Genomic DNA, 21,695 nt, shown 5'->3' with positions numbered 1-21,695 from the left:
TACGTCAGTCTCAGAACAGGAGACGTATTTGATTAGTGTTTGATTAGTGGTTATAAAAGTGACACGAACAGTCATTAAAATATTGAATCATCGTCCTCTGTTCTCTGCTCTTTCTACTGTCAGCGAGAACAAAAGTTGGCAGGCTGGTACATCCTGTGCTGGGTCATCAACCACAGCCCTGTTGACCTTTTAAAGTTTCATTAAGGAAAAGTGTATCCATACTCTTTGACTTCTTAAGTAATCCTCAAGTAATTTACCACCAGACCGTTATTGATGGACCTGGAAAAATATTTCACAATTTATAATCTATGTAAAAAAGTAATTAATAAACCTGCATTTTATCAGTCAGTTATGCAGGAGAGTATGGACTGGTTCTCTCTGGTGCAGCAGTAACACGTGCTCCTGCTTCCTTTTTCTCAGCAAGTTACTGTTTGCACTTCCTGCTGATATTAGCAGACAATAACGCTGCCAGATTTGAACATATTTTCACTTTCAGCTGTTTCAAACAGTATAACACGCTGGATTTGAGTCAAAACCATAATAAAAAGAAGTTAAGTCTCAGGTCTCAGAAGAGTGTGGAGAAGTTATGATGAAATGAAGTAACAAATTGATTGTTGTTGCTGCTTTTTAGCCACCTACGAACATGCATTTTTTTTGCATTCTGATATATTTAGCATGTCATGCCACTCAGTAGCAATACAGCAGCAGCACGTGGCGCTTCACAGTCCCAAATCTTTGGCAATAAGGAGCAAAACGCTTCCCGAAAGAGGGATACATCCACAGTTTGTAAACACATGTACTTTCAGGATATGGAGAAGCTGAACTGATGATTGTTGTCACTTCTTAATGCTCTCTGCTGTGGGTCCCGGCCTGTGGAACAAACCACCCCATCACATCAGATCTGCCACAGCGCAGCTCAAGACCTCTTTTCTTTGGCTTTTGATCAATCTTAAACTGCTACTTAATGCGCTTTCATAATAGCTGTTTTTGCTAGTTTTTACAGGGATTTTATCCTGAATGTATGCCCAATCCTCTACTGTCTGTTCTATTGACCTTATTTTCTTTTGTTTCTGTTTGTAAAGCCCTTCAATCAACTTATGTTGTTTTAAACGTGCTGTAGAAATATACTTGACTTGACTGGACAGAACTTCATCTTAATCAGGTGGTAACTTGAGTAGATATGTTGAGTTTTGTTGTGAAATGTTTTTTTTTTTTCCCTCTGTTACATTTATTCGCATCATCACACCCTAAACCCTGATCATAGCCTTTTCTTATCTGACCATGACTCATTCTGTTGCAAGCCAACGCTGACAGTTTAAGATATTTCCTTGTTTGCGTTTCTGTCATCTGAGTCACTTCATTGTACTTCATAGAACAACCCTGAAATGAGCTTTGCTTTGTGTCCTTTTCTTTCCTCAGAAATCAAAACCAGTAACTGATAAGGAAATCGATAACAACTTTTTGTCAAATTAAAAAACATTTGTTGCTGAAAAATCTGTGAGTTTGTAAACACATGTAAGTTTAGGATATAGAGAAGCTGAATTGATGATTGTTGTCACTTCTTAATGCTCAACAACTGAACAAAAACAAAATAAACTGCTTTATACCAGCTGGTGCCTCTTTTGGTATAAATGAAGGTGAGGGATAAAGATGATGACCAACAGTGTACATAATGGGTCTTTATTGTTTCTGGAATCCAGTTTTCTTATCAGAAGAATCTGACGTCAAACATTTTATGTTTCTTGCTGCAGCTTTATCATCTTCACACAGTCAAAATACCATTGATAAACATAGTGGGTGTAGCTTTACAGGACCCTTTTTATATCCTTGAAACTCAAGTCAAACTTGTAGATCATAAAAAGTCCAATTTAACAGAACATTTCTTAGTGAAACAAGAGTGTCCTTGTCAGCCTGTGGCAGACAGAAGCATGTCTGATATGTATCTGATATCTGAATATTAATGAGTTCACAAATTTCTTTTTTTCCAAAACTGAATAGACAAGCTGTTCTCCGAGGAAAATTAGTTCCCCACAACAAGATGAAAAAAATGCAAATGAAATTCTGTTGTCCTTTAAGGTCAGTTTGTTTATTCAGTCAACAATGTGTTAATCCGGTTTATTAAGGCATAAAAAGTTAGTCAATGAAGATCTTTCTATCTCATGCAAATTGTTATTTGCCCAATACTTTGGTTAAAGACCAAACACCCACACAACTAACAACTTTCCTCAAAGTCTCACCTCTACTTGTGTTTAGTGCTAATTAGCAAATATAAGCATGCAAACACAAAAAAAGGTCAAATGTGTACATACAGGCAATATCGCAGCTAAATATCAGAATATGTCAGCATTGCAAATTAGTTTTACAGTGTAATGGTCATCCACCCTCAGATAAGAACCAGTTTCAGAGCACTTAAAGGATACTTATACTATGTATATATATATATATGTGTGTGTGTGTGTGTATATATATATATATATATATATATATATATATATATATATATATTTTTTTTTTTTTTTAAACATGTGTTTACTGTTTTTTCACAAAAGGGTAAACAACCATTTACAGCAGGGTAAACATGGTAAACATTCCATATGGTATCTTTTTAATCCGCTGTGTGGTTTGAACCATCCGAGTCATGTGATGTAGAGCCCCAAAGGAAGTGGAACTGAAGGATGGAGCAGACTTGTCCCAAATCTCAAAAAAAAAAAAAAGAAACTAGGTAGGGGCTAATTTAAAATATCATGGACAAACACACAGAAATTTTACAAAAACATGTAACCATCAACATACAGTTCTCAATGGTAATGTTGACTCACCTTTTTACATTGTCAACAATTTCCAATTGAAATAATAAGCTGTAATATCAATTAACTGAAGTTCATAAAATTAAATGATCAAATAATGTGTCAGTATAGACTCTCAATACTTCCTAGACCCCACAGTGATTCCTTCAGAGTGTGTGTTATGACCAACCAATAGTCTAAAACCAAAAAGAAACAGCTTGCTGTGATAATATGATAAAGAAATATGGCACAGTTCAGCATTTTTGCTTGACAAAATGTAAGAACTATTTATCACTTATTACAATTGTTATGATAATTATTAATAAATGGGATTGTACTTTCAAAATGTAAATGTATATTATTCTTCTTAGACTCAATAAATATGAACTAATACTAGGCTGAGTGAGAAGGTTCAAATCTTTGTAAAGGTGAAGCCATCGAGATTCTCGATCCTCCACAGTGGTCTTGGTGTGAATGCTGATGGTCAGCTGGTGTTGGCTATCGCAGTGGGGGTAAGGCACAATCTGCCAATGAGATGTAAGGGCTTATGATGTGAGCCTTTCAAGTCTAGGCGTGGACAGACTTTACCTGTATGGTTAAATTACCAGCCAGAGCATTAATCCACTAAATATCATTATGGCCCGATCTGGCTCTCATGACAGCTTTAGGCTGCTGCCTCAGTTTCATGTATTGTAATGTGTTGTATGCCTGACGCAGTTAACATGGGTTCTTTCTGCAAGTGTCTTCTGCATCTCTGAGTAGTTTTACTTCCCCTTTAGGACTCAAAGACATGAATGCAGAATCCATTTACAATAAGAGGTTTAGAGTTACGTGGAAATGAAAGAAGACAAGAGTGGGGAAAAGGCATATTAAAGAGGAACGAGAACAATACTTCTGTTGCCCTTTTGTCTCGCCACTTCAAAATCCTTAAATCAACTTTATTTTCTAATCCCTCCTGCTCACCTATATTTACTTCTTCTTAAGGAAACTTGGAAAGGCACCAATGAGATTAAAGGGGTGACTTACCCTGCTGCTTGCCCTTGATCTCATCCTGCAGCCTGATGAATCAAATGCCTGTGCACTGTGTGTTAGTGAGGGGAATCTCTCCCTCTCTCCATGACTCTCTGGACTACAATACCAGCCAGGCCTGAGCCAGAAAAACAGGAAGAGCTGCCATTCATCAGGATAATAATTCTTGCAGGACAGACACACACTATCTGGGCATACCATGTGACACTAGAATCATTTTCCTGGAGCGTTTCCTGTTGTGCTTTTTTTCTTCTTTTTCTTCTGTTTCATCGGCTTCCTGCCTTGAACTGCAGTTGCTATGGATTTAGAGAATGAGGAACTACAGAGATGTTTGCAAAACCGCCGCTCAACTGTTAACTGCCTGTCAAAAGGTGTGAAGGACAACAAAACATTCCCATTTTCCCAGGAGAAATCAGTCAAAGCATGGAAATCTCTGGAGAATTTGGAGACTCCTGTCCCCAGAACAGAGGGCCCTAAAGCTGGATATGGAGCCGAAAGGCAACATCAGCACATCAATGTTAATATTGGGGGTAAGTTGTTTCATATACCCAAACAGTGTGCCTTAAAATATCCTCAAACCCGAATAGGCTCATTAGCCCTCTGCAGGGACAAAACAAAACTCCTCATGCTGTGTGACGACTACTCTGTGCGAAAGAACGAGTTCTTCTTTGACCGTGACCCTTACTTCTTCCACCACATCTTCAACTTCTACACAACTGGGGTGCTGTGGATCATACGGGAAATGTGCCCCATCAACTTCGAGGAGGAGATCGAATACTGGGGCCTGAACTTAAAGGACACACAGCTCTGCTGCTGGATGGTGTTCCAGGAGAAGGTCGACGAGCTGAGGGACAACCTGAAGGTGGAGAGGGAGCTGTTGGCTGAGATCGAGACGAAGTACGACAACGCACGTTTCAAGGACATGATGTTCGGAAATATACGGAAGACTCTGTGGGACATTGTGGAGAATCCATATTCGTCAATTCTAGCAAAGGCTTTCTGTGTGGTCTCCAACCTTTTCGTGCTCTTCTCCATCGTCGCAATGACTCTCAACACCGTGGAGGAGCTCCAGGAGTATAGAATTAACAACAGAACCCACATGGAGTGGGTGGAGATGATCACCATTGTGTTCTTCACCTTTGAATATGTAATTCGCCTTGTCACCACTCCTAACATCAACATGTTTCTGAAGAGCGGACTCAATTTTGTGGACATGGTGGCAGTCATGCCTTATTTTGTCCAGATGGTCTTTGAAGTCTTTGGTAACGCCGAAGACACGAATGCACAGGAAGACCTCAGGGCCATGGCTCGAGTCAGCCAGGTCCTCAAGGTCATCAAGCTGCTGCGGATCTTTCGGATTTTGAAGCTGGCTCGACACTCAACGGGCATGAGAGCGTTTGGGTTCACTCTGCGGCAGTGTTACCAGCAGGCCTCGTGCATTCTCCTTTTCATTGCCATGGGAATCTTCACTTTCTCTGCTCTTCTTCACTCAGCCGAGCGGGAAACCGAGGGATCTCCTATCAGCAGTATCCCATATGCCTGGTGGTGGGCTGCGGTGAGTATCACTGGCTGAATGAGTCAGTGTCTCGCTCTTGTGTCTAGGTTTTACCCTAATCCACAAACATCTGTCGCCTCACCTGTCTTCCACCTCTGCATACACCTGCTTTAGAAGACAGATATATGACATGATCAACAATACTATCACCAAGGAAAGGAAACTAAGAGAAAAGCAATGTTTTTTTTTTTTAATTGCAAGCTGACACAACAGTGTGTTTTACTAATTACAATGTCTCCTTTTAGCCACAAAAGCTAGTTATTAGAAAGGAAAATCTATAGGCTCAATCACGGAAAATACATTTTAACTTCACGAAAATAGAATCTACCTGCTTATATAAACATCAGGCATTCATTTGCTACTTTCTTCTCAATCAGTCACTTTTACACTGTCAAATACTGACAGCCAAAACTAACCTGAAAACAAGTCATTCAGGTCATCACGTCCCAAGTCAAGTCACAAGGACAAAAGGACAGTGGCAGCTTAGTTGTTTACAACCTGGCCTCAGAAAGTTCTCATCTTTGAATATTTCACATAGACAGCTGTTGTCCTCTGCTGACACCGATACCTCAATATGACCTACAAAAGCAAACGAGATCACAAGCAAGGAGATGAGTTAGTTATCCTTAATGCCTGTCATCAGGTCGAAATTACTATTACCTCGCAACTGAATCTTTTAGCTGTGGACACATGTCAGCTAACATTGTCATAAGAACTTTAAACTCAGAATTTCTACATTTGCAAAATGAATTAAGCAAAAATATAAACCCAGAAGTAAAAGAAAAAAAAAACAAATTTTTAAAAATCCACAACTGACTAAACAAGCTTTTATAAGGTCCCAAGATCACTGTTTAAACTATAAAGGAAATTCTTCCAGTTATACCGGTTTTACAGCATGTTATCTAGAAACTTATCTACTTATCCTTGTAATCACTGGAAAGAATCATTGTATGAATAAGACACACTGACAACGCATTGAATAATATGGGACTGTCGGCTTTTGTCTCTTAGGTCAGCATCTCCACTGTGGGCTACGGGGATGTGGTTCCCGTCACCATACTGGGTCGCTTTGTGGCCTTCGGCTGCATCTCATTTGGAATCATCCTCAACGGCATGCCGATCTCTTTCCTCTTCAACAAGTTCTCTGATTACTACTCCAAGCTAAAAGCCCAGGAGTACAACACCATCTTACTGAAGCGGCGCTTTCTGCTGAACAAGCGCCTCCGCCGCAAACTGGACATGTGTTTTCATCCCTCGGAGGAAGACAATAACACAGAGAGCCACGGCAGACACTGAACTGAATCTTAAAATGACATGTGATAACGTGCTGCTTGTCTTCAGCGTGAATGAGCTGCTCGGTAAACTTTCAACTGAGTTTTCACGCGTGACAGTGTGTTCGCTTCACACACTGAATAGAAGGACGTGGAGGATGTGAGATGAAAACCAGACAGGAAGAAGAAGCGGAGGCTATCTTTGCACAGATACTGTTACCATCACTCCTTTGTCTTCAGCATGAATAAACTGCTTGGTAAACTATACACTGAGTCTTCATGCACGACAATGTGTTTGCTTCACACATTAGATTAGATTAAGAGCAGGATGTGGGATAAAAAAATAGACGGGAAGAAGAAGTGGAGGGTATCTTTGCACAGATACTGTTACCAGCGCCCTTTTGTCTTCAGCGTGAAGAATTTGCTCGGTAAATTTTATACTGAGTCTTCATGCATGACAAGGTGTTTGCTCCACTCATCAAATAAAAGTACGAGGAGGATGAGGGATAGAAAAGGAAACAGGAAGAGGAAATAGAGGGTTTCTTTGCACAGATACTGTTACCAGCACTCCTTCGCTGTGACCCCGTCCATGACAGTAATCATAGTAAACAGCTGTGTGCTGTCTGTGTCACTTAGGTCCATTTGTTTACTAATCGTATAAGACTGACAGTATGAAGTTCAAGTGACCCTAAGAGACAGGGTGGATGCAACTTGAGTGTTTGGGCCTTATTTCTGACATCAGCATCAATGCCTCCAAAGCTTTCATCTGGGGTTTAACCGTCTGTCTGTCGGTGGGCCATGGTGGGTATCTGATCACTTCCTGACTGAAGCAGATAACTTGCCCGACCTGTAAACACGCCCGCTGATGTGCAAAGCCCCCGAAAAGTCAGTGAATATGTGGAAACAGCTGGACATTGAAGAGACATTTTGGTTGAAAGAAAAAACTGAGTTTGTCACATGGTGGGCGGTGATGAGGAACACCCCTTTTTTGTTTTGTTAACACTTTTTCCTTTTGCATTGAGTTGTTTTTATAAGTTATTTGAGTCAGCTTAACTCACCTGCCCTGTTATAACTGCTCTGTTTGACTATTTTGTTGTGTTTCTGCATTAAGATGAATCAAACCTGAGCACTACACATCATCCCTTGACATCTGGTGACTTATTTGTCACACTGTAGGAGGAAACGCCCTGCTTGAGGTTTCCTCTGTGTAAAAATACCATTTCCTGTGTTCTGACAACACACCAATTATTCAAGCACCAATCAAACTCTGGGGTCTCATGTCTGTCCCTTGACTTCATCTTATCACAGTCATTTTTTCACCTCTTTTCCACTTTTATTGCATGTTTCAATCTGAGGTGCATATGCACGTGTTTGGTGAGGGGATAAAAAGCAAGCATTTTTGAACAGGCGGCACCTGGTGTGGATGGGACGTGGCTTTAGAGCTGAAACAAGATTCTACAGTCATTTCTTTTTCAATCAGGCTTCATTTTTTCAGAGTGCAACATGCAAGCACAAAGGTGATAAAGTTTGTACATGCTGTAAGATGTTTGAAATGTCTCTGCTATGTCCTAAAAGTGCAATATGCATCTGCCAAATTCATACTCTAAATAGGGGGCAGTATGAAATAAGAGCATTATATCTAATAGCCATTTTATTTCATAACTGTCATGTTCACTATAATTTAACATGTTTTGCACATAAGCAGACCTCCAAAAGGTTTCCTCCGTCAGACGTTCAAACATGTAACCGTGTTGCATGTCCACAGACATCCGAGAGGTGTCCAAATCAGACATTACGATACTAAATCTGTTTTGACATCCATGTGGTTCATTAGCCAGATGTTTCAGCACTTAACCTGTGTTGTAACTCTATAGTTGTCCAAGATACGTCCCAGTTAGACCTTCAGATACGAAACCTGTTTTGAGTGTCCACAGACATTTGCAACCTCTGGGGTCATATAAACATTTCTGTTGTATGTGCTTTGATTACCTCTGCTTAAATACCCTGCTGTTACATTAGCGTGCGCGTGTGATTGGCTGCAGGTGTGTCTGATCGTAGGTTGTCCGGGGAACTCGTTATCTCCAGCCTTGAAGCCAAGAGTTTGACGGCCAGCTCTTCCCACTTCCCGTGGGCTCTCCTCTCTCAGCCAGATGGCTGGCATGACTGTTTGTGTTCTCGATGTGTTTTTAAATAAAACCTTTTAAAATTGCTTCGCCACTGCTGGTGGTCCTTGGGAGATGGGAAGAGGGGAGTCTAATTTTCATGTTTCCCCGGGGGCCCCTTGGGGGTTCGTCCGGGATCTGAGTGTCCATGAGGTGGTCTGTGGTCATTTTACTTAAGTGTATTGCAATGTGTAAACCCCCCCGCCCAAGTGTGATGTTACACATATGCATGTTTCCTCTTCTGTCTACAGTGTTCAGCTGCTTTTGTCTTCAGGTTTCTAGCAGCTAAGCATGTGTCTTTGTCCTCTTGTGAAATGTGGAAACACCAGAGTTCCGCTGAGCCCTGAAGTGACAACAAAATGGGCACTCTGTATTAGCAGTATGGCTGATGACCCAGCAGAGTGCAAGAGAATGGCAGAACTGAATATTTACATGGCCATGGTCCTCTTAGCACACTCCTGCTTCAACTATCCAGCCATCACAAGGCCACCTTAACAGGTATAAACACAGCTGATCATTAAAGGAGGTGATTGAATGATGGCTAACATTATTTATTCAGACATGAATATAAAACATATTAGTAGATATCACACAAATAAAAATTATATGAATAACTAGACTTAGATGGACGGATGGATGGATGGATGGGTGGATGACGCGCTCAGCGGGACGCAGCAGCAGAGCCAGGCGCCGCCCAGCAGAGCGGCAGAGCTCAGTCATGCCGCTACTCACTGGATTCACTCATAATAACCTGTTCTGCTTCTCGGACCGGCGACAGGATCGATCTCTCCGACAGGTGAGCAGGCTTCACTCCGGCTGGCGAACTTTATTTGACGCTGTTCATGCACCGCCGCTCACGCTTGGACCTGCCGCGTTTAATGTCACAGGAAACGTCCCAGACTAAAGCGCATTTGAACGTGTTCATCCTTCGCCGAGGCTTAATCGATTGACTTCATTGGGATACCTGATTGAACAACGTAGAGACAGGGGGTCGCGTGAAACGATCGGATCGGGGGTAAAAAAAAAAATAAAATAAGGCGTAACCAAAAGGGAAGTTATTTGTCTCTACTGAAAAAACAAAAACAAAAACCACAAAACAAACACACACACACAAAAAACGTTTTTATTTCACTTCTTTATTTAAAACAACCCTTTCTCCTGGAGAAGAGTCTATGACACTGTGCGTCACTGCTCATAGTCTGTAATGTGAGTTAAATATAAATGTCACTTGATCTTTTTAAGCGACAACTTCCTACAGCACACCAGCAGCCAGAAAGGAGTGCATGGCCATCACCTCATGGTGACTGAGGGGGGGGCTCGCTTTTTCAGCCTGATGTTATTAATAACGGCATCAGATGATCGTCTGTATCGTTTCATTTCGACCGTGTATCTTAAAATATCACATTTTCATTTCTGTAGAAAACATATCTCACCTGTCACGTTACCACAGTGATCACAGCTGCCATGGGGGAGATCAAAGTAAACCTCCCCAAAAATGTTCTTTGATAGACTTAAGTTTATTTTCTGTCAGATTAAAATGTCTTCTTCTTTTGTTTTTACTTGTTAAGCCTAAATATGACGGAAACAGGGGTGAAATAAGTGCTGTGATTCAGTACTTCAGTAAAAGTACAATGTCATGTGTAAGTACAGAGGTATTTTAAACTAAATATATGTAGAAGTAGTGGCTCTGCAGTGAAATGTCCCCTGTGACTCTAAAATGCAACCTAAATTCATATATTCTTTCATTTCTGTAAACTGAGATCTCATATGTCTTGTTATCTCAGGAATCATAGCTGACGGGTTGGAGATCCTAATAACCAAAACTATCAACTAAAGTTTATTTTCTATCAGTCTAAAATCCATTTTGTGAGTCTACTAACAATAAGATTTAGCCCATTCCTTCATTTTCTCCCCTTGTACATGCTTTTCCCCCCAGCTTCACGTAGGTTTTGGATGTAGATTGCAACCGTTTCGAGTTTTTCTTGTCTAATTATGACTGAAACGGGTGGAATAAGTACTCCGATTCAGTGCTTATGTAAAAGTACAAGTTCAGGTGAAAGAGCAGAGGTATTTTCAATTAAACGTGTGTGAAAGTGCACAATGCTGCCTTGAAATGTCTGCTGTGCCTGATATATATGGAATCATTGAGCTATAATACTCATAATGTTACTGTAGCTGGTAGAAGCGGAGCTGCTCATCTGCTTTGGGAGTTGCTCCCAAATTAAATGCCAAACAAAAATGTAATCACCGCAGTTCTTGACGTTCATGTCGACTGATAATGACCCATAATTGTGACAGCTGTGACACTGCTGCCAAGATCCTTGATCTTTAACCATGTATTTTATAAGCAAATCATATTTATCCATATACAAACACATACTCAAAATCTTACTCAAGTTCTTTCTGTTGAAAAGTTTTTGTTTGTTTATTTGACCGGGACAGAGCACCGCTTCTTAACTGTAGGTTTTAAAAGCATTGAAACATAACAACTACTGGAGTTAGTAAGTGAACCCACTTGATTTCTTCCCACCACTGTTGATCAGTGAGAGAGACTGTTTTTCCTTTTCCCCTTACATGGGAGATGTTGTGAGTACAACACCTCTTTATCTCACAGATTCATGTGCTGTATCTTGTTTTAATCTGTATAAGAGCAGAGGAACATTGTGTAGCTCTAGTGGGAGTTACTGGCTCTGTTCTCTGCATTGTATCGTCGTCTTCATCTGGTGCCTCAGTGTAATTTTACTTCTCTTAAGAAATGTTTTTTTTTTTTTTTGTTTTATCTCCGTTTTAACTCAACCAATGAAATTATTACCCGCTAAAAAAACAAACAAATCTCGAGTGTGATTCATTTCACTTCACAGAACATCGTTCCACTGACCTTTGCTTTGTGTAATTTTGTACTCAGAGCTGCTTGCTGCTTACAGAAACTGGAGGCAATGGCTGATGAATTAATCGATCACACAAACCTCTTATCAAATTTAAACAGCAATTAGTTGCTCAAAATCTGTGAGTTTACCAAAAGAAGTGTACTTTTTTTTTCAGGGCAGAGAAAAACTAAATGGTTGTATTGTTAAGATGCAGAAGGCTCTTCAAGTTCTTTAACTGCAGGATTTTCCGGCAACTATCACTCTGCTGGCCGTGCTCTGACTATAAAAAAATCATTATTAGTTAATGATCCCTCTCACTTAAAGTGCATTTTCCCTCACAAAAATAGAAAACAGCACGGACAGCCATTCCTGTTAGAGCCTTAGTAATGTACCGATTGGCCAACCACAGATATATCGTTGGCATGTATGCTGCCAGATATGAGCCAGCTCTTTTTTTTTTTTTTTTTTTTGATGATAATCCAGAGAGAGATACTTGGGATTGTGTATAATCATCTAATTCCCAGTAAATTCACGGCTCAGTTGCAATAAATCTTGGAATCTTTTACTGAAGGCATCAAGTAGTTTCTAGTTTCAATTTTTAGATTATTCTTTTGCTTGAAGCATCTGAACCTCATGGCGCACCATGTAAACTGCAGGCCCCCCTTTCCTGTAAATGATCTGAGCAACAGTTTGTGACACTCTTCACTTATTTAGAAGCACTGCAGAGTTATTATATGATGGTTTAAGGGAGAAAGTCTTAAAATATCTGTTGACATTATGCAAAACGCAATGCAAAAATTGAGCAGAAAACAATTAGTATATTTTGTTGTTGTACCATACTATATATATGTAGTAGATGATCTGCCATTGACTTTCTGAAGAAAACACCAACACTTATTGACTGATTGTCAGATGGTGGAATCAGTCTGTCATGGAATCAGTCAGCTGTTTGTTTTTCTGCATGATTTCATGTGCTGAGTGAAGCTAGTTTCTAGTCTAGGTGGGTCATTTTTCTGTCAATGCTCTGTTGGGAGCGTCGCTTCTTTTTGCACGTTTCACTAAATGAGTATTCAGTTTGTTCTCATGGCTAAATCTCCTACGTCAACTCCATGCAACATATTCCACCCTTTTGAGGAGACATGACAGCATTTGATTTGTTGCCACCCCACACCCCATGTAATAGTCGGCGTGTGCAGTCGGACTCTGGAGGCAGATGCCAAGCCACCTCATGTCTGCTCTGACACCCAGTCTGCTCACTTCCTTTGGCTTGGTGTTCAGAGCAGTGGTGGGAGACATGTGAAAACTTTGATCTTTGGGCCTCAAAGTATGTGACTAATAAGCCCAATAAGTCAAAATGTTGTGTCAGCAGTCCAGAAGAACATCTTTCCCCATATTCTGTAGTTTTCCTTGATGCATTGTTTTCCAGAGAGGCCAGCTCTATCCCCTCAAAACTTATGGTGGCACTAAAATTTAAAGAGTCATACTGTGGACGATCTCAGAAACAATTGTGAATGATTTTGAATTTTGTATACATTTAAAACCACATTCAGATCAGCCGTTGTTTCACCACTAAATCCTTCCTTGGTTGAAACAGTGGCCTAAGAAAGTCTCTGTTATGATTAACATCAAGTCACTCTCTTTAACCGCTGCCAACTTCCTCGTTTTAACCACGGCTGCAAAGAAATATTCTCTTCCTGTTCTATCCTTCTTTTACGTGTAATTCCTGTTTGGGCCAAGTTTTGTATTGTTTTTCAACCTTTCATTTTACTTCCGCACACTGTGAGTTTAGCTCGTAATGTTTCATGGATGACGGCATAAATGTGAGTACATAGCAGGCCGAACATGACATTTCAGTGAGGTATTCTAGTGAGCTTGTTTCACTTTCTGGGAGTCACAACACAGTTTGAGAAGATGGTTTTAGTGGCTCAGCGCAGTCTGATACACACTTTGGCGTGGCAGGTCAGTGACTGTGAGAGCAATCATTAAGTAGTCACGCAACACATACAGACACAGGATCATAAGGGGACAAAGAAGAAAGTGCCCTCCATCAAGTTAATGATCAAATTCTATTGCCACCATCAGTCCAGGACATTAATATTTCATCTCAGATTATAAATTGATACTTCTGAGACCTCGGTGCCGGTCCCTTCCTGCCAATTCACAGACTCAGGAATTTGTCATGTGGTCAGTTCTTAAGAGTAATTCACTTGTTTTTCATCAAAGCACAGGTTATGTATGGAGAGTCATGTGCCATGCTAAGGGAGACTCGGGACTCATCAGATCATACTGGATGTTGATAATAACTTGACAGCTGCTTGTGTTTGAATAGCACAGACACAAGCAGGTGATTTTCCACAAAGCACATTGCTACAAATAACAATAAAACAACTGAGGTACAACCTGACAAGTGAATTAGTTTATTATCAATTCATTATCATTTTCTTTCATATCATTGTTTGCATTATTTTTATTGGCCTTAAGCTACTGATATGGTGAAAACATTGCCCATGGGAGCGCTGGCTCCCACTTTCAGTGTTTCAGTGCCAGTGACATTTTAATGAAAGTTTCACTTTAAAATCCCTTCGCCTTGATAGACCATTTCATTTAAAGATACATTATGAAGAAAATCTGCATTAACATGTCTAGAAACAACTACACATTTTTTTTAAATATCATTTGTTGTTTACTTACATTATCACAAATGTTTCCAACAATGTTAAAACCCAAAGAAAACCACAAGTTTACTCAGGGTAACAGTGCTTTTCTCTATGTCGCCCATTGCTACTTCCCCATAAGGGAAGTAGTTTCTTTAATGGTGTGTTCACCACAAGCCAAGTGATCATAGGCGTAGAATTGCATATGGATCATATAGACGTGTCCATACCAATCTCAAACAATGGCTGAAATGTCAACACCAATATTAAGGTTGAAGGGAAAAAAATGCACATGTCCGAGGATGTCGGGCAAAATGAAGGTGGAAGACATTAGAAACTATTTCACCAAACAAAGTGTAAGTCACCTGAGGAAAATAGTCCTCACTCATAGGTTATCGCTAATGAATGCAAAACATCGTTTCCAACCGTTTTCTCACTCTTAATCAGAAGAAGCAACCCCGCCGTCCCCATTATCAGACAGCAGTGGAGTGGCAGGGTTACAGCAGCAGGTGAACTTGAATAAGGACATGGTGGTTAATTAATTTCTAAGTATTAGCTAGTGTAGTTTCTGGGCTGTCTTCCGCAAAGATATCGGCGTGTAGTAGGTTGATAAACAATTCTGCGGAGGCAAGGCTGGGTGGAATGATAGAGCAATCTTTATTAAAACAGACTTGAGCCTATCATCCGAGCAGAGTGTGGCCACACCTCTGATGTTCTCCAATCTAGGGCAAAGTAATGCCAAACATTTTTGCCCTTCTTGCCCTATCAGATCTCCTACGCCTTCGCTCTTAGGAATTCTACCAAGTGCCACCCCCTGTCTCTACTCGTGGGACCCTTCTTAAAGTCCTTTGGGCAGTACCTGCTTACTCCTAAGTGGTCACTGCGGTGGGTTGAAGGTTCATCTCCCATAAATGACCAAATCTGTTACTGTCCCTCCTTCGGGCTTGTACTCCAAAATTACCTAGATGAGCCCTTTTCTGGAGATGTGTCTGTTTAAATATCATCCTCCATCTGGAACAGGAGTCAGGCTCCAATTCAGTCCCTATAGTGGCCCTGTCCCTGCTAACCTTTGACCCACACACAGCTGAATGCTGACTCCAAGGTCTCTTGGAGCTGTGAGCCCTGTATTGTCTGCATTCCCTAACTCACACAAGGAGGAACAGGTTAAATTTAAACTGAGTTGAATTAAAGGCCAGAATGTGTTGCCGTCCAGAAACCTCACTAGTCATATTAAAAGTAGGCCTAGTGAATACTACTGATCTTCTTCAAGATTTGAGTCGTGCTGTGTAACTGCTCACAGCATCAATCTTTTATTTATCAGGTGACTGAGGAACCCTGGCCAGGTTGTAGCTCATAAAGGGAACGTTCAGGGCTATGGGTAAATTTGACATGGTGCTTAAGTATTTTACTGCATATGTTTGACTGTGTATATACAGTAGGTAATGCAACAGAACAAAGTTAATGTCAGGCTGGCATCATGTGTTATTTCATTAGGGTGCAGCAGTAATCTTGCCTGGCTGTAGGCCTAGTTCAGGGAGCGGCGGAGTGGAGTCACAGGTGAGACCTCAACATAGGCTATAACACTGTAATGTAATTCAAATGTAAATTTGTTTATACACAAAATGTGTAATGTATAAAATGTGTAATTATTAACTTTATAAATGTAATGTTGTCTGCCTGCATATTTTCACATGGAGTCATAGAGAGTGGTTAATTATATAATGTGGTCTATTTCTAAGGAAACTGGACCAGCTGTAGGCAGCTGTTGTTAATCTATGTGTAATGCAAAGTTTAATGCAGTGGTTTGCACTATAATGTAATGTGATGCACTACATGATGATGTCATTACACTGCTTAACGTATACAATTTTTCTCCCCTGGTGGCAGCATATGGTGGTGGTGGGGGGTGACTGGCTATGTCCCCATCAATGTCAAAATCAAACCTACACCATTCCATGTGATCATTTGTTGCCAAACCAGTAACCAGATTACTTCACTGTAAATTAGCCATAAGGTAACGTTAGCAAGCAATCGCACAGACCAAATCAGCACTCACCAGACACTCTGGTCAGCAAATTGTTCTAGCCACGTCAAAAGAGGCCAGGCTAAAATAGAAATATGTTTGACAAAAGAAAATATTTTTACCTTTCTGAACATGAGAAGTTGCTAGTTAACCTCTTCCTCCTTCTATTAGTTTGTGGTATTGCATGCCTTCAGGGTTTTAACAGCTTAGCTGAATTCAGCAAGGTCACACAATGACACAAACCAACCAACCACTCAAGGCAGTGGTAGACCAGCAACTTTGTGTTCCACATGGTAAAATGACTGTTTGGTGTCTCGTAACTTTGGAGAGCACCATGTAACGGTTTGGTAACATGTCAGACAAGGTAAAGCTGTAAGAAAATGATTGAACTGCCTTTTTCGGTGACAAAATTTTAACAGCTGCTTTTTCGAAGTCTACTCTAGGTTATACACTGACTGTAGATAACTAACTCATGTAACCACAGTTCTAAAGACCCCCAGCAACCCCTCCCATTTCTATATGTAATCAATACCCAATTTGTCATTGTCATTGACATTGTCATTTGTCAGTTGCTTCATGTCATACGCAGATGTTTTAATAAGAAAACTGTGTTTTATTTTCTCTCTGCAGAGTTTCAAGGATGAGAAAGATCAAAGCAAAAACGTTGTTGCTGGCAGCAGCTCTTGGTCTGTTGATCCTCCACCTCGTTAAAGATTTTAGTGATAGCAAAACCTTCCAACACAATTTCAGAGAGGATCGAGTTCAAATAAGACAACCCACCACCAAAAGCAGCTCCTATGTGTACTCCTGGCCAAGATGTCAACAAAACACGTCCGCTGCCAACGTCACAGACTTCAGCTCTCTTCCTGGTAATATAAAAGACTTTCTGTACTATCGACACTGTCGCCATTTCCCCATGCTTTTGGACGTTCCTGGCAAATGTGGAGGAGCTGAGAAATCAGCAGAAGTCTTCCTTCTTCTGGTCATTAAAAGCTCTCCTGTGAACTACGACCGCAGGGAGGTGCTGCGCAAAACCTGGGCTAAAGAGAGGTTACACAATGGTGTGTGGATCCGGAGGATCTTCATCTCAGGAACAATGGATTCTGGTTTTGAGAAAGAAAGACTGAACAAACTGCTAGAGTATGAGCAAAGTGAGTACAATGATATCCTCCAATGGGACTTCAGTGACACATTCTACAACCTCACCTTGAAGCAGATACTCTTCCTGGAATGGATGGAGAGAAACTGTCCAAACGCTCGCTTCTTGTTCAATGGGGATGATGACGTCTTTGCCAACACAGACAACATGGTCGAGTATCTCCAAAACCTCAAGGACAATAATGGAAATAAACACCTCTTTACTGGCCATCTCATCCATCATGTGGGGCCGATTAGAGATCGAGGGAGCAAGTATTTTATCCCAGTTCAGGTATATGAGTCAGACTCATATCCCCCTTACTGTGGTGGGGGGGGCTTCCTCTTGTCTGGTTATACAGCTTCAGTCATATACAAAATGTCCCAGTCCATCACCATTCTACCCATTGATGATGTTTACATGGGGATGTGTATGGCCAAAGCAGGACTCAGTCCTGTGGCCCACATTGCTGTGCGGACGGCAGGACTGCACCTTCCCTCCAAAACACTGGATGCATATGACCCTTGCTATTATAGAGACATTTTACTAGTACACAGGTTCCTTCCAATCCAGATATATCAGATGTGGCACAGAATACATGATCCAAATCTGATCTGTACTAAACAAGCAACAGGTGGATGACTTCCTGCTCTCATGTTATAAGATCAGGTATGTTTTTCCACCAATGTGCAATGGAACTGTTTTTTAATTTCTGAACTTAATGTGGACACCAAAAGGAGCCAGTGAGGGAGCTTTTTTTTTTGGAACGATGGGCCTGACATGTTTGTTTACATCATGCATTGTTTTGTTGACTAAAAATGGGGATGCAGCTTGCTTTGTAGATGCATAGCACCAACAAATCATAACTTATATATTTATTACCGTATACAAACCTCCTCACTTACCCATCCAGCAGAAAATGGGCAATTTCTTCTTTCTTATATTTATTAGATCATGCTACACTTTCTATTCCCAGTGTGTCTGATGTTTGTTGCTGTGCAGGTACCATATTGTTTTAGCTGAAAACAACTGCTGGAAACAGGGCTGATCAGAGCCATGACATCCTATCTTAGAGTAGATTTTCAGGCCAGAAAATTAACAACACAACAACAAACTCGAAGCTCCACAGTACTGCTCAGTTCACATTCAATTAAGAAATTGATTATTGGCGTGTTAAATGTGCAATACGAAATAAGTTTAGTAGAAAACATGAAAAAAATGAAGTATAATCATCAACAGAATGAGAAAAACAAAAGCTCTGATGCTGTGACATATATGTATTTTTGCAAAGATATCTACTGAATAGCATGCTAAGCCCCAAAGCCCCTGTGTCCAACTGCATAAACACCACATCATGGTGATATGTTTAGAGTATGAATCTGACAGGTGGCCAATTCTTACATATTGCAACTTTAGTATTGGTGAAGCCAAACTATGCACAAATCAAGCTAAATAACATCTACACAATGAGCAATGAGCTAGCCTATGAGGGAAAAATCCGCCCAATTAGAAAACAGACCAGTGATAGTTAGCACCAAAGGCACACCGAGTGTTTTACCAATACTGTGCAGACGTCCCTGTTTTCCATCTACAGTCAGCATTGTTGGAGGCCTTTCCCCGGCTAAAGCTGTTCCCAGAAATGTCCCCGTTTTTAACAATGCATCATCACAAATCTTAAAGAGGGCTGTGTTTCCTAATACCATGCAGTTTGACTTTTTAGAGATACATGGTTGTCACAGGGCAGCCTCACATCAAATGCATGATAATGTGTTATTAGAATTAAACTACCCGATGGTGTATGAAGTAGTTAGAATTAGCTCAACTTTCAACATCTACAGTCAGTAAAAACTTTTATCACTAGGCCTACTTACAGTTTATTACAGTACCAGAAAAAGTACCATGGTCAAAATACTTGAAAGTGGCACTGGATGTTTTATGAAATTCTGACTGCCGAACTGGAAATGTTCCCGGGTTTCATTTCAGAAACCTGGTCCCTTTATTGTATTTTAGACTCGAAATACTCGTTGTGCCTTATTCGAGCCGTTCCAGAGCCAACAAAAGTGAAATCGATTGAACACTGGCATGTCCATCTAGCTAGATAACTCAGTGTGGTTATTTATTTACAATCACCTCCAAGGCCAAAGAGCATGTCAGTCATTTGTTGGATTACAGGGTTGGTTACGTGACAAAAAGCTCTGTCCATAAAAGTTTAGGGTAGTATTAGAATCTCCTGTTCTTAATTCTATTCTTAATTGGACATTTAGCTTTGGCCTGAGTCTTCGAGCACAATATACGGAGCTGTAAAGTCCAAATAAAACTTTTCCAGAGTTCTCACTTTAAAAAAACAAACAAAAAACATTTAGAAAACAGGGGTTTGAAGTGACTGGTAGAGTTTACATCGGCTTAATGATGTAGTTACATGTAGCTACAGCTGAATGTTTCTAAAATGAAGTGGTATTGAGTGATAAATGGCAGGTGTGAAAAGTAACAGTAAAAAAAAAATGTAACCAGTTAAAATTAAGGAGAGTAAGTGTAGCTAACACTGTGCAACACAAACAAGAAATGTGATATTTGACATCAATATTTTGGGAAATTATTTCTAAAGTTAGATCAATTAGGGTTTACCTTGTTGTACAGGAAAGCTATGCTGGGTGGTTTTAGTTGTTCTGGCCGATTGGATGGTCACTCTGGTTGACACTGGACGGAGCAGTATGTTCGGTCTTTAAACATCTCTAATACTACGCATGCGTAGTGTAGATTGTCACCAGCCTGTTTTAAATTGTTGACAGACAATCCGGTCATAACTGTCAAAAGTTTCTGGCACAATACGTGTTGAAGATCAACTCCCATAAGTTTGCACCAAATGCTTTTTAGATGTGTTTGCTTGTATTTAGGTATTTAACCTCTTGTATAGATGAACAATGGCATCAGAATTGTTGCAGGGCTATAAGGTCGGCTGAGACTGTGGTGTCCAAAGGAAAGAGAAATATCATTCAAAAATAATTCCTCAGGGTTTCTCAAACATAAAGATGTAAGTTAATAAGTTTACAGTTTTCTTTAATTTTAAATTTAAATGTTTGTTTCCTTATAACCTATATATTTGTATTAGAGAAATATCTTTGTTTGTTTTTGTGCCTTACATAAGTGCTTCTATTAAAGGATTCCACTGTTAGGATCGCAAAAATATATTTTCGTCATCGGAAAGTAGTTATGTACTGTCAATAATAAAAAATGCTCATTAGAAGGGGTCACCAGTAAGAATTCATATGTATATTTACTCTATGGTTTTAGGACTTTGTCAGTTGAAAAGAGTTGATTCTTTTTTTTTTTACAGGTATTGTATATATAACTTCCAGATGAATTTTATTTCCATACTGAAAAGATTCGAGTTTGTCTTGTTTTATAATCAACGGTTTTGAAAGAAAGGGAGTACTGCATGTAATAAACATGTATTTACTATGAACCAAAAAACTAAATAAATGTTGTCTTTCTTATTACACACATATTTCCTGGACAAGCCACATCAGGCCAAGTCAAAGAAAAAAGTAGCGCTGCAAACTTAGAAGCAGTTCCAGCTGAGAAACTATTCCAATACTCTATTGTAATCCTCCAACTTTATGAATGACCTTTACTGATCCCATCATCATCTATACTGCTGAAACATGCAACAACAAGGCGTAGTAGAAGAAGAAACAAAGTGTGGCTTCATTTCATGAAAAAAGCTGACAACACTCCTTGTTGCAATGCCTGTAAAATTATCATTTCAAGTTAGGGTGAAAACATCTTTCTATGGGGTTAAAGATGTGGTTAAATGTACTACCAGGCACTTAAGCTTCTATAAATCAATCTCAATTTAATACTGATGTATTAAATTGTGGAACATTTTATGATGTATTTTATGTCATAGAACAAAACGTGTATATATCTTAAGCCTGTGGTGACCACAGACTTTTTTTCAGCCATTTAACAGAAAACTAATTTTAAAAACTCAGACTAGGATGAGAGAACCAGATGCTAAAAAAAAATACTGTATGATTTCGGGATTTTAGGACGTCAAACTACACCACTCTTTTGGACAAAAGAAATCTAAATCCACATGTAACACAATGTGGAGAAGTAAGCAGGCTGACAGATCATTGGGTTTGCATCAGGCAGACACCATATGCTGTGACCTCGGTGCCCAGGCGCTGCACCTGCTCTCCAATGCAAGACC

The 21,695-nt window shown here is 40.1% G+C and overlaps 2 protein-coding genes and 1 long non-coding RNA gene across 5 annotated transcripts; 2 read left to right on the top strand and 1 right to left on the bottom strand.

Moving 5' to 3' along the window:
• Positions 1-1,103: 1,103 nt before the first annotated feature.
• LOC119029212 lies at positions 1,104-3,858 on the bottom strand. Its single transcript, XR_005077926.1, has 2 exons — positions 3,813-3,858; positions 1,104-3,310 (listed from the first exon to the last, which is right to left on the bottom strand). It is a non-coding gene; the product is annotated as an uncharacterized LOC119029212 (long non-coding RNA).
• A 207-nt stretch (positions 3,859-4,065) lies between these two features.
• Positions 4,066-8,807, top strand: LOC119029209 (potassium voltage-gated channel subfamily V member 2-like). The gene is made up of 2 exons (XM_037115889.1): positions 4,066-5,370; positions 6,382-8,807. Exons 1-2 carry the CDS (start codon positions 4,114-4,116, stop codon positions 6,664-6,666), a joined length of 1,542 nt encoding a protein of 513 aa, XP_036971784.1. The 5' UTR covers positions 4,066-4,113; the 3' UTR covers positions 6,667-8,807.
• Positions 8,808-9,504: 697 nt separating this feature from the next.
• Positions 9,505-20,948, top strand: LOC119028475 (N-acetyllactosaminide beta-1,3-N-acetylglucosaminyltransferase 3-like). 3 transcript variants are annotated; one of them, XM_037114511.1, is made up of 4 exons: positions 9,514-9,599; positions 15,819-15,881; positions 16,212-16,338; positions 16,978-20,948. In XM_037114511.1, the coding sequence occupies exon 4, from the start codon at positions 16,988-16,990 to the stop codon at positions 18,122-18,124; it is 1,137 nt and encodes a 378-aa protein (XP_036970406.1). In that variant the 5' UTR covers positions 9,514-9,599; positions 15,819-15,881; positions 16,212-16,338; positions 16,978-16,987; the 3' UTR covers positions 18,125-20,948. The 3 variants fall into 3 exon arrangements, with proteins under 3 accessions (XP_036970404.1, XP_036970406.1, XP_036970405.1); XM_037114509.1 differs by lacking the exon at positions 16,212-16,338 and having other exon boundaries at positions 9,505-9,599; XM_037114510.1 differs by lacking the exons at positions 15,819-15,881; positions 16,212-16,338 and having other exon boundaries at positions 9,520-9,599.
• Positions 20,949-21,695: the final 747 nt, after the last annotated feature.

The sequence above is a fragment of the Acanthopagrus latus genome, chromosome 11, assembly GCF_904848185.1.
Source record: "Acanthopagrus latus isolate v.2019 chromosome 11, fAcaLat1.1, whole genome shotgun sequence".
NCBI classification, from domain to species: Eukaryota; Metazoa; Chordata; class Actinopteri; order Spariformes; family Sparidae; genus Acanthopagrus; species Acanthopagrus latus.
The sequence above is the reverse complement of the archived record's forward strand: the minus strand, read 5'-3'. Positions and strand labels throughout refer to the sequence as shown.